We start from the raw sequence: 16028 nt of genomic DNA, 5'->3' as shown, positions 1-16028 counted from the left end.
ATGTTTTTATTAATTGCACGCAAATGTGCACTAGATCGAGTTTTCTTTTTTTGAGGTTTTCACGGATTAAAAGAAATATCTTCATGAAGGTGGATTAAATCTGGGAGCACGTACACTGTATATCATTTTTTTGTTAGGATATCACAGACGCTGAAAGATTGTTATACATTTGAACTTTCGGGGGAGAAAGTGGAACTTTTGTGTCTAGGGAGATTTAGGAATATTTGGAGTGATTATTGTAACTCCCTCCTCATTGGCCGACCTCATCGCAGGCTATCCCCTCTTCAGTCTATCAAGAATGCTGCTGCCAGACTCATCCACCTTACTAACCGTTCTGTATCTGCCACCCCTCTCTGCCAATCCCTCCACTGACCTCCACTCAGTGTCCTCCACCCCTCTCTGCCAATCTCTCCACTGACCTCCACTCAGTGTCCTCCACCCCTCTCTGCCAATCCCTCCACTGGCCTCCACTCAGTGTCCTCCACCCCTCTCTGCCAATCCCTCCACTGACCTCCACTCAGTGTCCTCCACCCCTCTCTGCCAATCCCTCCACTGACCTCCACTCAGTGTCCTCCACCCCTCTCTGCCAATCTCTCCACTGACCTCCACTCAGTGTCCTCCACCCCTCTCTGCCAATCCCTCCATTCAGTGTCCTCCACCCCTCTCTGCCAATCCCTCCACTGGCCTCCACCCCTCTCTGCCAATCCCTCCACTGGCTTCCCATTGCCCAATGGATAAAATTCAAACATTAACAATAACGTATAAAGCCATTTATAACTCCGCCCCAAATAACATCACGGATCTTGTCTCCAAATATCACCCAAACCGTACTCTCCACTCCTCACAAGACCTCCTGCTCTCTAGCTCCCTTGCCTCCCATGCTCGTCTCCAGGACTTCTCCAGAGCTTCTCCCATCCTCTGGAACTCTCTACCCCAATTTATCAGACTATCGCCTACTCTGCTCACTGTTAGGCGATCTCTGAAAACTTATCTCTTCAGGGAAGCCTATCCTGCCTTCAGCTAATAATGGAATCTTCTACTCCTCCTACCAGTCCATCCCCCACAGTTACTACCTTTTGGAACATGATGCATGCTTTTCACTACTAAAATTCTGCATGACTTTATTATTATTATACAGGATTTATGGCACCAACAGTTTGCTCAGCTCTTTACAATATAAAGGGAGACAATACAGCAACAATACAGTTCAATACAAGAGGGATAGGAGGGCCCTGATCCTGGGAGCTTACAATCTAAGAAGGAGGGGCTGGTGGTACAAAAGGTAGTAACTGTGGGGGATGGAGTGGTAGGAGGAGTAGAAGATTCCATAATCAGCTGAAGGCAGGATAGGCTTCCCTGAAGAGATAGGTTTTCAGAGATCGCCTAAAAGTGAGCAGAGTAGGTGATACTCTGATAAATTGGGGCAGAGAGTTCCAGAGGATGGGGAAGCTCTGGAGAAATCCTGGAGACGAGCATGGGAGGAGGAGACAAGGGAGCTACAGAGCAGGAGGTCGTACGAGGAGTGGAGAGTACTGTTTGGGTGATATTTGGAGACAAGATTGGTGATGTAATTGGGGGCGGAGTTATAAATGGCTTTATATGTTATTGTTAATGTTTTGAATTTTATCCAAACTTGATAAAATAACTCATGCGGTATGTTAGTAGTCTTTTTTAGTGGATTCAAATGTTTTTTTGTTTTTTTTAAATGCTATGCGGTACCGCTTAGTGCTTGTGCCCTGGATATGGACCAGTCAAAAACGCTTATAAACGCAAACGCTTATAAACGCGGTTAACCGCGTTTACAAGTGTTTGGTGTTTGAAACGCCGGTAAAATCTAATCCTAAACGCAATTTTGCTGCAGGGTCTGGGGAGAGCGGATATAGTGAATGCGGGGTCCGGGGAGAGAGGATATAGTGAATGCGGGGTCCGGGGAGAGCGGATATAGTGAATTCAGGGTCCGGGGAGAGAGGATATAGTGAATGCAGGGTCCAGGGAGACCAGATATAGTGAATGCAGGGTCCAGGGAGAGCAGATATAGTGAATGCAGGGTCCGGGGAGACCAGATATAGTGAATGCAGGGTTCGGGGAGACCAGAGATAGTGAATGCAGGGTCCGGGGTGCCCAGATATAGTGAATGCAAGGTCTGGGGAGACCAGATATAGTGAATGCAGGGTCCGGGGAGAGTGGATATAGAGAATGCAGGGTCCAGGGAGACCAGATATAGTGAATGCAGGGTCCGGGGTGACCAGATATAGTGCATGCAGGGTCCGGGGAGACCAGATATAGTGAATGCAGGGTTCGGGGAGACCAGATATAGTGAATGCAGGGTCCGGGGTGCCCAGATATAGTGAATGCAGGGTCCGGGGTGCCCAGATATAGTGAATGCAAGGTCCGGGGAGACCAGATATAGTGAATGCAGGGTCCAGGGAGACCAGATATAGTGAATGCAGGGTCCGTGGAGACCAGATATAGTGAATGCAGGGTCCGGGGAGACCAGATATAGTGAATGCAGGGTCCGGGGAGACCAGATATAGTGAATGCAGGGTCCAGGGAGACCACATATAGTGAATGCAGGGTCCGGGGAGAGCAGATATAGTGATTGCAGGGTCCGTGGAGAGCAGATATAGTGAATGCAGGGTCCGTGGAGAACAGATATAGTGAATGCAGGGTCCGGGGGGAGACCAGTTATAGTGAATGCAGGGTCTGAGGAGACCAGATATAGTGAATGCCAGGTCTGTGGAGACCAGATATAGTGAATGCAGTGTCCACGAAGACCATATATAGTGAATGCAGGGTCCGGGATGACCGGATCTAGTGAATGCAAGGTCCGGGGAGACCAGATATAGTGAATGCAGGGTCCAGGGAGACCAGTTTTAGTGAATGCAGGGTCTGAGGAGACCAGATATAGTGAATGCAGGGTCCAGGGAGACCATATATAGTGAATGCAGGGTCTGGGGAGAGTAGATATAGTGAATGCAGTGTCCAGGGAGACCATATATAGTGAATGCAGGGTCCGGGGAAAGTGGATATAGAGAATGCAGGGTCCAGGGAGTCCAGATATAGTGAATGCAGGGTCCTGGGAGACTGGATATAGTGAATGCAGAGTCCGCAGAGACCAGATATAGTGAATGCAGGGTCCGGGGAGAGTGGATATAGTGAATGCAGGGTCTGGGGAAACAGGATATAGTAAATGCGGGGTCTGGGGAAAGCGGACATAGTGAATGCAGGGTCCGGGGAAACCAGATATAGTGAATGCAGGGTGCGGGGAGAGCGGATATAGTGAATGCAGGGTCCGGGGAGAGCGGATATAGTGAATGAAGGGTCCGGGGAGGCCGGATATAGTGAATGCCAGGTCCGGGGAGAGCAGATATATTGAATGCAGGGTCCAGGGAGACCAGATATAGTGAATGCCGGGTCCGGGGAGAGCAGATATAGTGAATGCGGGGTCCGGGGAGACCAGATATAGGGAATGCCGGGTCTGGGGAGACCAGATATAGTGAATGCAGGGTCCGGGAAAACCAGATATAGTGAATGCCGGGTTCGGGGAGAGCAGATATAGTGAATGCGGGGTCCGGGGAGACCAGATATAGTGAATGCGGGGTCCGGGGAGACCGGATATAGTGAATGCGGGGTCCGGGGAGACCGGATATAGTGAATGCGGGGTCCGGGGAGACCGGATATAGTGAATGCGGGGTCCGGGGAGAGCGGATATAGTGAATGCGGGGTCCGGGGAGACCGGATATAGTGAATGCGGGGTCCGGGGAGACCGGATATAGTGAATGCAGGATCCGGGGAGACCAGATATAGTGAATGCAGGGTCCGGGGTGACCAGATATAGTGAATGCAGGGTCCGGGGAGACCAGATATAGTGAATGCAGGGTCCGGGGGGAGACCAGTTATAGTGAATGCAGGGTCTGAGGAGACCAGATATAGTGAATGCAGTGTCCACAAAGACCATATATAGTGAATGCAGGGTCCAGGATGACCGGATCTAGTGAATGCAAGGTCCGGGGAGACCAGATATAGTGAATGCAGGGTGCAGGGAGACCAGTTTTAGTGAATGCAGGATCTGAGGAGACCAGATATAGTGAATGCAGGGTCTGGGGAGAGTAGATATAGTGAATGCAGTGTCCAGGGAGACCATATATAGTGAATGCAGGGTCCGGGGAAAGTGGATATAGAGAATGCAGGGTCCAGGGAGTCCAGATATAGTGAATGCAGGGTCCTGGGAGACTGGATATAGTGAATGCAGAGTCCGCGGAGACCAGATATAGTGAATGCAGGGTCCGGGGAGAGTGGATATAGTGAATGCAGGGTCTGGGGAAACAGGATATAGTAAATGCGGGGTCTGGGGAGAGCGGACATCGTGAATGCAGGGTCCGGGGAGACCAGATATAGTGAATGCAGGGTCCGGGAAGAGTGGATATAGTGAATGCAGGGTCCGGGAAGAGTGGATATAGTGAATGCGGGGTCCGGGGAGAGGGGATATAGTGAATGCGGGGTCCGGGGAGACCGGATATAGTGAATGCAGGGTTCGGGGAGACCAGAGATAGTGAATGCAGGGTCCGGGGTGCCCAGATATAGTGAATGCAAGGTCTGGGGAGACCAGATATAGTGAATGCAGGGTCCGGGGAGAGTGGATATAGAGAATGCAGGGTCCAGGGAGACCAGATATAGTGAATGCAGGGTCCGGGGTGACCAGATATAGTGCATGCAGGGTCCGGGGAGACCAGATATAGTGAATGCAGGGTTCGGGGAGACCAGATATAGTGAATGCAGGGTTCGGGGAGACCAGATATAGTGAATGCAGGGTCCGGGGTGCCCAGATATAGTGAATGCAGGGTCCGGGGTGCCCAGATATAGTGAATGCAAGGTCCGGGGAGACCAGATATAGTGAATGCAGGGTCCAGGGAGACCAGATATAGTGAATGCAGGGTCCGTGGAGACCAGATATAGTGAATGCAGGGTCCGGGGAGACCAGATATAGTGAATGCAGGGTCCGGGGAGACCAGATATAGTGAATGCAGGGTCCAGGGAGACCACATATAGTGAATGCAGGGTCCGGGGAGAGCAGATATAGTGATTGCAGGGTCCGTGGAGAGCAGATATAGTGAATGCAGGGTCCGTGGAGAACAGATATAGTGAATGCAGGGTCCGGGGGGAGACCAGTTATAGTGAATGCAGGGTCTGAGGAGACCAGATATAGTGAATGCCAGGTCTGTGGAGACCAGATATAGTGAATGCAGTGTCCACGAAGACCATATATAGTGAATGCAGGGTCCGGGATGACCGGATCTAGTGAATGCAAGGTCCGGGGAGACCAGATATAGTGAATGCAGGGTCCAGGGAGACCAGTTTTAGTGAATGCAGGGTCTGAGGAGACCAGATATAGTGAATGCAGGGTCCAGGGAGACCATATATAGTGAATGCAGGGTCTGGGGAGAGTAGATATAGTGAATGCAGTGTCCAGGGAGACCATATATAGTGAATGCAGGGTCCGGGGAAAGTGGATATAGAGAATGCAGGGTCCAGGGAGTCCAGATATAGTGAATGCAGGGTCCTGGGAGACTGGATATAGTGAATGCAGAGTCTGCAGAGACCAGATATAGTGAATGCAGGGTCCGGGGAGAGTGGATATAGTGAATGCAGGGTCTGGGGAAACAGGATATAGTAAATGCGGGGTCTGGGGAGAGCGGACATAGTGAATGCAGGGTCCGGGGAAACCAGATATAGTGAATGCAGGGTGCGGGGAGAGCGGATATAGTGAATGCAGGGTCCGGGGAGAGCGGATATAGTGAATGAAGGGTCCGGGGAGGCCGGATATAGTGAATGCCAGGTCCGGGGAGAGCAGATATATTGAATGCAGGGTCCAGGGAGACCAGATATAGTGAATGCCGGGTCCGGGGAGAGCAGATATAGTGAATGCGGGGTCCGGGGAGACCAGATATAGGGAATGCCGGGTCTGGGGAGACCAGATATAGTGAATGCAGGGTCCGGGAAAACCAGATATAGTGAATGCCGGGTTCGGGGAGAGCAGATATAGTGAATGCGGGGTCCGGGGAGACCAGATATAGTGAATGCGGGGTCCGGGGAGACCGGATATAGTGAATGCGGGGTCCGGGGAGACCGGATATAGTGAATGCGGGGTCCGGGGAGACCGGATATAGTGAATGCGGGGTCCGGGGAGAGCGGATATAGTGAATGCGGGGTCCGGGGAGACCGGATATAGTGAATGCGGGGTCCGGGGAGAGCGGATATAGTGAATGCGGGGTCCGGGGAGACCGGATATAGTGAATGCGGGGTCCGGGGAGACCGGATATAGTGAATGCGGGGTCCGGGGAGACCGGATATAGTGAATGCAGGGTCCGGGGTGACCAGATATAGTGAATGCAGGGTCCGGGGAGACCAGATATAGTGAATGCAGGGTCCGGGGGGAGACCAGTTATAGTGAATGCAGGGTCTGAGGAGACCAGATATAGTGAATGCAGTGTCCACAAAGACCATATATAGTGAATGCAGGGTCCGGGATGACCGGATCTAGTGAATGCAAGGTCCGGGGAGACCAGATATAGTGAATGCAGGGTGCAGGGAGACCAGTTTTAGTGAATGCAGGATCTGAGGAGACCAGATATAGTGAATGCAGGGTCTGGGGAGAGTAGATATAGTGAATGCAGTGTCCAGGGAGACCATATATAGTGAATGCAGGGTCCGGGGAAAGTGGATATAGAGAATGCAGGGTCCAGGGAGTCCAGATATAGTGAATGCAGGGTCCTGGGAGACTGGATATAGTGAATGCAGAGTCCGCGGAGACCAGATATAGTGAATGCAGGGTCCGGGGAGAGTGGATATAGTGAATGCAGGGTCTGGGGAAACAGGATATAGTAAATGCGGGGTCTGGGGAGAGCGGACATCGTGAATGCAGGGTCCGGGGAGACCAGATATAGTGAATGCAGGGTCCGGGAAGAGTGGATATAGTGAATGCAGGGTCCGGGAAGAGTGGATATAGTGAATGCGGGGTCCGGGGAGAGCGGATATAGTGAATGCGGGGTCCGGGGAGACCGGATATAGTGAATGCGGGGTCCGGGGAGACCAGATATAGTGAATGCAGGGTCCGTGGAGAGCGGATATAGTGAATGCGGGGTCCGGGGAGACCGGATATAGTGAATGCGGGGTCCGGGGAGACCGGATATAGTGAATGCAGGGTCCGGGGAGACCGGATATAGTGAATGCAGGGTCCGGGGAGAGCGGATATAGTGAATGCGGGGTCCGGGGAGACAGGATATAGTGAATGCGGGGTCTGGGGAGACCGGATATAGTGAATGCGGGGTCCGGGGAGACCAGATATAGTGAATGCAGGGTCCGGGGAGAGTGGATATAGTGAATGCAGGGTCTGGGGAGACCAAATATAGTGAATGCGGGGTCCGGGGAGACCGGATATAGTGAATGCAGGGCCCGGGGTTTAGGAACACTTTAAAGCATGTCAGGACAAAGCAAATAAAAGCACATATTAGTAGATGAAGGTGATTTATCCTGAATGCCAGATGTATGGATTGAATTTCAAATGCAGTTAAATATGATCTGCTACAACAATGTTACCTGCAGTGTGTGGGTGGAAATGTATATCCAGCAACTACCTAATAATATATAGTAGGAGAGAATGTCTGTTGCTGAAAAACATCCATATTAAACCTTTCAGCAAATACCTTGATCCACCAGGGACCAGGAGACGGTGTTTTATTTCCATATCTGCACCAAGACCATGGGAAAACAGGGAAAGGCCAGGATCCTGCAGAATCGATTAGAGACAAATATTGAGAAACGTTGTGCAAGAAAACAAGATTTATACATCTGTAGCACACAGGAAATCAATCATGTCCTAAACACAGGCTTGTAACTAATTTCAGTATGAAATATTGAGGGAGAATGTTCTGTGCTGAAAACCAAAAGACAAAAATGTACCCAAACACAGAAATGTAATACACTGCTCAAAAAAATGAAAGGATCACTTTTTAATCAGAGTCTAGCATCAAGTCAATGAAACTCCTGGGATATTGATCTGGTCAGGTAAGTAGCAGAGGGGGTTGTTAACAATAGTTGCACTAGATGGGCAACAATGAGATGACCCCCAAAACAGGAATGGTTTTACAGGTGGAAGCCACTGACATTTTTTTCCCTACTCATCTTTTCTGACTGTTTTTCACTAGTTTTACATTTGGCTAGGGTCAGTGTCACTACTGGTAGCATGAGGCCATACCTGGACCCTACAGAGGCACAGGCAGTCCAACTACTCCAGGATAGCACATCATTACGTGGCATTGCCAGGTTTGCTGTGTCTTCCAGCACAGTCTCAAGAGCATGGAGGAGATTCCAGGAGACAGGCAGTTACTCTAGGAGAGCTGGACGGGGCCGTAGAAGGTCCTTAACCCATCAGCAGGACTGGTATCTGCTCCTTTGTGCAAGGAGGAACAGGATGGGCACTGCCAGAGCCCTACAAAATGACCTCCAGCAGGCCACTGGTGTGAATGTCTCTGACAAAACAATCAGAAACAGACTTCATGAGGGTGGCCTGAAGGCCCGACGTCCTCTAGTAGGCCCTGTGCTCACTGCCCGGCACCATAGAGCTCGACTGGCATTTGCCATTGAACCCCAGAATCGGCAGGTCCACCACTGGCGCCCTGTGCTTTTTACAGATAAGAGCAGGTTCACCCTGAGCACATGTGACAGACGTGAAAGAGTCTGGAGAAGACGTGGAGAATGTTCTGCTGCCTGTAACATCGTTCACCATGACCGTTTTAGTGGTGGGTCAGTGATGGTCTGGGGAGGCATATCCATGGAGGGACACACAGACCTCTACAGGTTAGACAATGGCACCCTGACTGCCATTAGGTATCGGGATGAAATCCTTGGACCCATTCTCAGACCCTACGCTGGTGCAGTGGGTCCTGGGTTCCTCCTGGTGCAGTGGGTCCTGGGTTCCTCCTGGTGCAGGACAATGCCCGGCCTCATGTGGTGAGAGTATGCAGGCAGTTCCTGGAGGATGAAGGAATTGATACCATTGAATGGCTCCCACGCTCGCCTGACCTAAATCCAATAGAACACCTCTGGAATGTCATGTTTCAGTCCTTCCGACGCCACCAGGATGTACCTCAGACTGTCCTGGAGCTCAGTGATGCCCTGGTCTAGATCTGGGAGGAAATCCCCCAGGACACCATCCGTGGTCTCATTAGGAGCCTCCCCCAACGTTGTCAGGCATGCATACAAGCACGTGGGGGCCAAACTGCTGAGGACCATTCTGAGTTGCTGTAATGAAATTTCAGCAAAATGGACTCGCCTGCTGCATCATTTCTTCACTTTGATTTTCAGGGTGTCTTTGAATTCAGTCCTCTGTAGGTCAATCATTTTCATTTCCATCAAGCGATGGGGCATCCTTATGTTCCTCACCCATCACCCCGTCCATATCAGTATAGATATCCAGCAGGAGATTCCTCCCCATTGAGATCTGATGGGTTTTCAAAGTCTTCCTTTCATCTTTTTTGAGCAGTGTATATTGGTGCTTACCAATCCCTAGATGTGATGGCTGCATTAGTTTCCTTTTTAAGGTTTTTTTCCCTTTATTTTTCCCCGGAGATCCAGCCAGTGAAATCTGTTTTTTTTAACTTCCTTTAACAGACCAAGCTGTATAGCAAAAGTGGTAGTTACAGGGTTGAGGCACAGTGCCAGAACAAGGCCATCAAGGGCCCAGGGTGAATATGCAAGCGGTTCCCCCCTCAAAATGTATAAGCATTATGTATCAGCAAAAATCCCTCCCTCCCTCCCCTCCAAAAAAATGTGAGCACTAATGTTCACACTTAGTCCCTAAGCAAAATGTCTTTTGCGAGCCAAAATTCTCCCAAAACACAAATTCCCCCTTTTCCAGTACAAATTGCCCCTCCCAGCTTAAATCCTTTCCCTCCCCAAATCCCCCCCCCTTCTAGAACAATTCCTATATGCCTCAAATGTTCCCTCTTAGCATGAACCCCCCCCCCCCCCCCCACCAAATTCCCCTCTCCCAGCAAAAATCCCCCCAAATCCCTTCTAGCACTAATCCTCCCTCCAATTTGGCTCCTAGCACAAATCTCCCCCAGATCTCCCTTACTAGCGCAAATCCGTCTTCCTAATACAACCCCCCCCCCAAATCCTTCCTTCTACCAAAAACCCCTCATATCCCCACTGCACCCCGGGCAGCTTCCTCTCCTGCCCATCCCTTGCCCTGGCCCTGTTGATTCAAGCCATTTGCCACTGACAAGAGTGCTTACAATGAACAGCTTTCATTGATTTATGTAGAATCTTTATCACAAAAGCAAACAAAATCTGTTGCTGTAACTGCTTGTGAAGCTTACATTTTTTTTATCAAGTCCATCTAAATCTCTACTACATCTAACACTCCCCACCCCCAGATTGACAATGCTGCTGTCCATTGGTGGCCCAGTTGCTCAGCCATCCAGTGTGGAGACTAAGTGTGTTACTGGCATTGGCATCTACCAACCTGCTTTCCCAATTTCAATGGCCATAGTCACCAGGACCAAATTTGATGCCCAACACTTTAATTTCCTGCTTGGGATCTGGGAATGAATCCGGAAGTTTGAAGCTTTCATCCTCCTCACCCATCCAGAAAACTTCACTCTTTTCATGGTTGACTTTAGAGCCAGAAGCCTCCGTGTACTGCTCTATCACAGAGACCACCTCCTGTGCCTTCTCAGTCCCAGAGGTAATAACAGACACATCATCGGCATAAGCCGCAACCTTCAAAAGCGGTGCACCAGCAATGCCCAGAGGCACCTCGCACAATGATGCACCCTATAGCCTTCTTACAAAGGGGTTGATTGTGAAAGCATATAGCAGGGGGCTCAAAGGACATCCCTGGCGCACACCAGAGCCAACCTCAAAAGGCTGTCCAACCCAACCATTAACAGGTGGGAAGCTCTCAGCCCCTATATATAATGTCTTCAGCCAGTCTATAAACCTCCCTTGCAACCCGTATCTACCAACTAGCAACCACAGATATTCATGATTCACTCTATCAAAAGCTTTTGCCTGATCCAATGCCAGCACGTACTTTCTCCATCCAGCAGCCCTGCATCGCTCCAAAGCCAAAACTGCTGAAAAGGTACTTCTACCTTGGACCGAACAGTGCTGATGGCTGGACAACAAATCACCTGCTATTGACGACAAGCACCAAAGAAAAATCTTTGCCAAGATCTTTCTATCAACATTGAGAAGACTGATGGGGCTCCAGTTCTCAATCATTGAGGGGTCTTTACCTTTTGAGAATCAGCGGATTGTCTCATGGAGTGAACCCTCTTCTAGACAGCTGTTAAAAACCTCCGCTAAAAAGGGAGCCAGAATGGACTTAAAACACTTGTAAAATTCAGCTGTCAATCCATATGGCCCAGGCAATTTTTTGGTAGCCAGCTTGTCTATAGCATGAACTACCTCATCCGCTGAAATTGGTTCTGTCAAATTCATCAAAATAAATGTACCATTTCCCAATCTTGGAGTAGAATCCAGAAAGCTTTCCATCTTGTCCCAGCTAAGATTCTTTCTTCCCAGAAGGTCTGCATAGTGTGACCCGAAGATCTCCAAGATCCCTGATCTGGACTTCACCAGGGAACCCGTACTCTTTCAGGCTAATGACCATCTTAACTGCTATGCCTTGCTTACAGTTCTGGTAAGGGTGAGGGGAGTGATATTTCCCATAATCCCTCTCCAGAACCAAGGAGGCATGCCGGTCATATTGACACTTCCTCAGAAGAAGCTTCACTTCAGAGATCTCCCCTGGATCTCCTCCATACGAGACAAGACGATCAAGCTTCCTCCGCAAATGCTGGTAGGCAATATACATACCAAGCTGCTTCTTCTTACTTGAGGCCTTGAAAAGTCCAATCGCCCTTTGTTTTACAAGCTCCCACCACTCTGACTTACTGCTGCAAAAGTCCAGGATAGAAACCTGTGCCTGAAAAAAATCCTCAAAGGATTGTCTTACCTCTACATCTTCCAGGAGAGCTGAATTCAGTTTCCAAATACCCCTTCCCCTGGGTAGAGTGTCCAAGGCATTCAGAGTCACAGACAGCATACAGTGGTCAGAGAACTCCACCGCCTTCAACTGAGGAGCTGAGAAAGCAGAGTTCTCCTTTAAAGAAAAACCTGTCCTCCTCTATTCCCTCTCTGAAATGTGAAGCCCGTGCTGCCAGGGCAGTGCTTAATGTGCCTGTCTAACCATACCTCTAAGAAAAACACCATCATAACCCAGCCTGTCTATGGAGCCTCTCCTGTCTTCAGGCCTAATTCTGGTGTTAAAGTCACCACCAAAGGAAAAAGGAAGGGCTTGATCTTTGTGAGGAGGCATTTCCTGTCCCATTTTGACTGTGGTCCGTAGATATTAATCAGGCACAGGTCCTGCCCCCTAACTAAGACCATGCATCTCCCCATTTCTACCTCAATTACCCACTGGCTTGTTACCATATCAGTTTTAAAAAGCACCGCAACTCCGCTCCAAGGCTGAGCCGCAAGAGACCAAAAGGAGAGACCACATCTTTACTCCCTTTTTGCTAGATGGACATCGGCCAATGTATTGAGCCAGGTCTCTTGCAAAAATAAAATCTCAGCATCAAACTCACTGAGCAAAAATAAGGCCGTATCACGAGCTCTTGCAGATATTAATGGTGATAATAACGGAGAAGAATCGCGTTCAGGATAGGAACTTTTTAACCGCCGGCTCTGGGAAAATGCAAAACGTAGCACAACTGTGGCAAAATCACGATACCGCGGTTGCTGCATTTTGTCGCCATTTGCGTTTTCCCTGCGGCCGGCAGTCAGGGTAAGCTCATGTACATGGAGCCTTAGTGTGTCCTCCTCCTTCTCCCACTGACCACCAATGTAAGGAACATTCTTCTCACTGACCACCAATGTAAGGGACATTCTTCTCACCTTGTTTTACCTCACACTGGTGGTCAGTGGGAAGAATGTCCCTTACATTGGTGGTCAGTGGGAAGAATGCCCCTTACATTGGTGGTCAGTGGGAAGAATGCTCCTTACATTGGTTGTCAATGGGAAGAATGCTCCTTACATTGGTGGTCAGTGGGAAGAATGCTCCTTACATTGGTTGTCAATGGGAAGAATGCTCCTTACATTGGTGATCACTGGAAAGAATGCTCTTTACATTGGTGGTCAGTGGGAAGAATGTTCCTTACATTGGTGGTCAGTTGGAAGAATGCTCTTTACATTGGTGATCATTGGGAAGAATGCTCTTTACATTGGTGGTCAGTGGAAATAATGCACCTTACATTGGTGGTCAGTGGGAAGAATGCTCTTTATATTGGTGGTCAGTGGAAAGAACACTCCTTACATTGGTGGTCAGTGAGAGGAATGCTCCTTGCATTGGTGATCATTGGGAAGAATGCTCTTTACATTGGTGGTCAGTGGAAAGAATGCACCTTATATTGGTGGTCAGTGGGAAGAATGCTCTTTACATTGGTGTTCAGTAGGAAGAATGCTTCTTACATTGGTGGTCAGTGAGAAGAATGCTCCTTACATTGGTGATCAGTGGGAATAATGTCTCTTACATTGGTGGTCAGTGAGAAGAATGTTCTTCACATCGGTGGTCAAAAACTGTAGCTGCTGACTTTTAAAAAATGGACAATTACAGTACCTGTTCCTGAATCCCGTGCTATGACCCCCCTGGCCGCCTTGTGTTCCCGGCACTGGCATCTTCAGTGTGGGCACCCGACTGTGACAGATTGTGGCTCACTGTGCATACGCGAGTAGTGCTGTGCTTTGTGAATGGTCCTATAGTCTTCTGTCCCAGAAGACTACAGGGAGGGAGGGGGGAGGACAACATCTGCTTCCATTCGCCTAGGCCAGGGGTAGGCAACCTGCGGCTCTCTAGCTGTTGTGGAACTATATTTCCCATGAGGCATTGCAAAGATTACAAACCTGACAGTTACAGCTATGACTTGCAGAGGCATGATGGAACTTGTAGTCCTGCGGCTCTCAGGTTACCTACCCCTGGCCTAGGCGTTCACAGCGGAAATGGTAGTGGCTACCTGTCAATTGGCACCCTCCCCCCGATCCCCTTCCCCAATCCTTAATGGAGAGCGTGACACCAGTTGTTAAAGCAGAGCTTCCCCTTTTGGGTGGAGCTCTACTTTAAGAAGCTATGGGCAGCTGCAGCTAAACTAGATAGAAATGTTTGTATTATAATCTCTTCTGATCTGGTATTAGTAGCATGGACAAGACCTGTGGCTGAGACCTTCTCTCTCACCCCTTCCTCCTTCCAGGTTCTTTCCATAACAACCCGAGTCAGGAAATGACATACATAATTATACATGCAGTGTGATATCAGCAGCTGGCAGTAGATGGCAGCAGATCCCTACAAAAGGAACAGGGGGTGCTAAGACTCAGGAACCAACAGTCCCAATGGAATGGTTAGCAGTGATTTGTTATTAGAAAGCAATGTTTAGGCATTTGGGAATGTTGGATTTGGCAAAGTGTAGAGTGTTTTGGTGTTTCATTACAGAACAGCATTAAGGGGATGTTGTTAAAATGTTTTGGCAGGTTCTTCGACGTCTCCCATCGGTGTGATCCTGGAGAGGACGACTCCACAGTAAGATGAGATCTGGCTTGCTCGTTTGCCTGCTGCTCTTGGAGGTGGCCTATGTGTCTGGACAAGGTTAGTATTGACATTCCAACAAGCGCCCTGAACCAGAGGAACATGTCAGCAAGAGGAAACCATCCTCACCAGCTGCAGATGTCTTCCATAAATCAAGAGGGAAAAATGGAAATTCCAGATTTCCTTGCTGTCAGCTAGGAAATATTATGGGCAATTATGTTTTCTCTTCTTACGCAGCTGCATGCTAAATGTCAGAATGATAACTTTCTCTCATATCTGATGGCTAAATGTAAGAAAACACTTATGACAGCATACACAAATGGTTTCCATCGGCTTTTAGCACTATGTTAAAGCGGTATTAAACCCCAAAACAAAAATGTAATATATTGCAGATGACCCATTCTTAAATGTGGTGGCTGCATTAGTTTTCTTTTTTAGGCTTTTTCTCCCCTTTTTTTTCACCTGGTGATCAGGCCTGCATTCACTATATCCGCTCTCCCCGGACCCTGCATTCACTATATCCGCTCTCCCCGGACCCTGCATTCACTATATCCGCTCTCCCCGGACCCTGCATTCACTATATCCGCTCTCCCCGGACCCTGCATTCACTATATACGATCTCCCCGGACCCTGCATTCACTATATCCGTTCTCCCCGGACCCCGCATTCACTATATACGATCTCCCCGGACCCTGCATTCACAATATCTGGTCTCCCTGGACCCTGCATTCATTATATCTGGTCTCCCCGGACCCCGCATTCACTATATCCGCTCTCCCCGGACCCTGCATTCACTATATCCCCTCTCCCCGGACCCTGCATTCACTATATCCGTTCTCCCCGGACCCCGCATTCACTATATCCGTTCTCCCCGAACCCTGCATTCACTATATCTGGTCTCCCCAGACCCTGCATTCATTATATCTGGTCTCCCCGGACCCTGCATTTTCTATATCCAGTCTCACTAGGACCCTGCATTCACTATATCCGCTCTCCCCGGACCCTGCATTCACTATATCCCCTCTCCCCGGACCCTGCATTCACTATATCCGCTCTCCCCGGACCCCGCATTCACTATATCTGCTCTCCCCGGACCCCGCATTCACTATATCCCCTCTCCCCGGACCCTGCATTCACTATATCCGCTCTCCCCGGACCCTGCATTCACTATATCCCCTCTCCCCGGACCCTGCATTCACTATATCCGCTCTCCCCGGACCCTGCATTCACTATATCCCCTCTCCCCGGACCCCGCATTCACTATATCGGCTCTCCCTGGAGCCTGCATTCACTATATCCGCTCTCCCCGGACCCGACATTCACTATATCTGTTCTCCCTGGACCCTGCATTCACTATATCTGGTTTACCCGGACCCTGCAG

The 16028-nt window shown here is 49.5% G+C and overlaps 1 protein-coding gene across 2 annotated transcripts in view; it reads left to right on the top strand.

Moving 5' to 3' along the window:
• Window positions 1–16028, top strand: part of CILP (cartilage intermediate layer protein) — a 172668-nt gene that overhangs the window by 48099 nt on the left and 108541 nt on the right. For both annotated transcript variants that reach the window (XM_089661789.1, XM_089661788.1), the window contains exon 2: window positions 14593–14707. In XM_089661789.1, the coding sequence (XP_089517915.1) occupies window positions 14647–14707 (61 nt within the window). In that variant the 5' untranslated portion in view covers window positions 14593–14646. The remainder of the gene's footprint in view (window positions 1–14592; window positions 14708–16028) is intronic.

Source organism: Staurois parvus, unplaced genomic scaffold, assembly GCF_062004578.1.
Source record: "Staurois parvus isolate SC_StPar_1 unplaced genomic scaffold, SC_StPar_1.0 ptg001384l, whole genome shotgun sequence".
Taxonomy (NCBI): domain Eukaryota; kingdom Metazoa; phylum Chordata; class Amphibia; order Anura; family Ranidae; genus Staurois; species Staurois parvus.
Note: the sequence above shows the minus strand (reverse complement) of the source record. Positions and strands in the feature narration are given on the sequence as shown.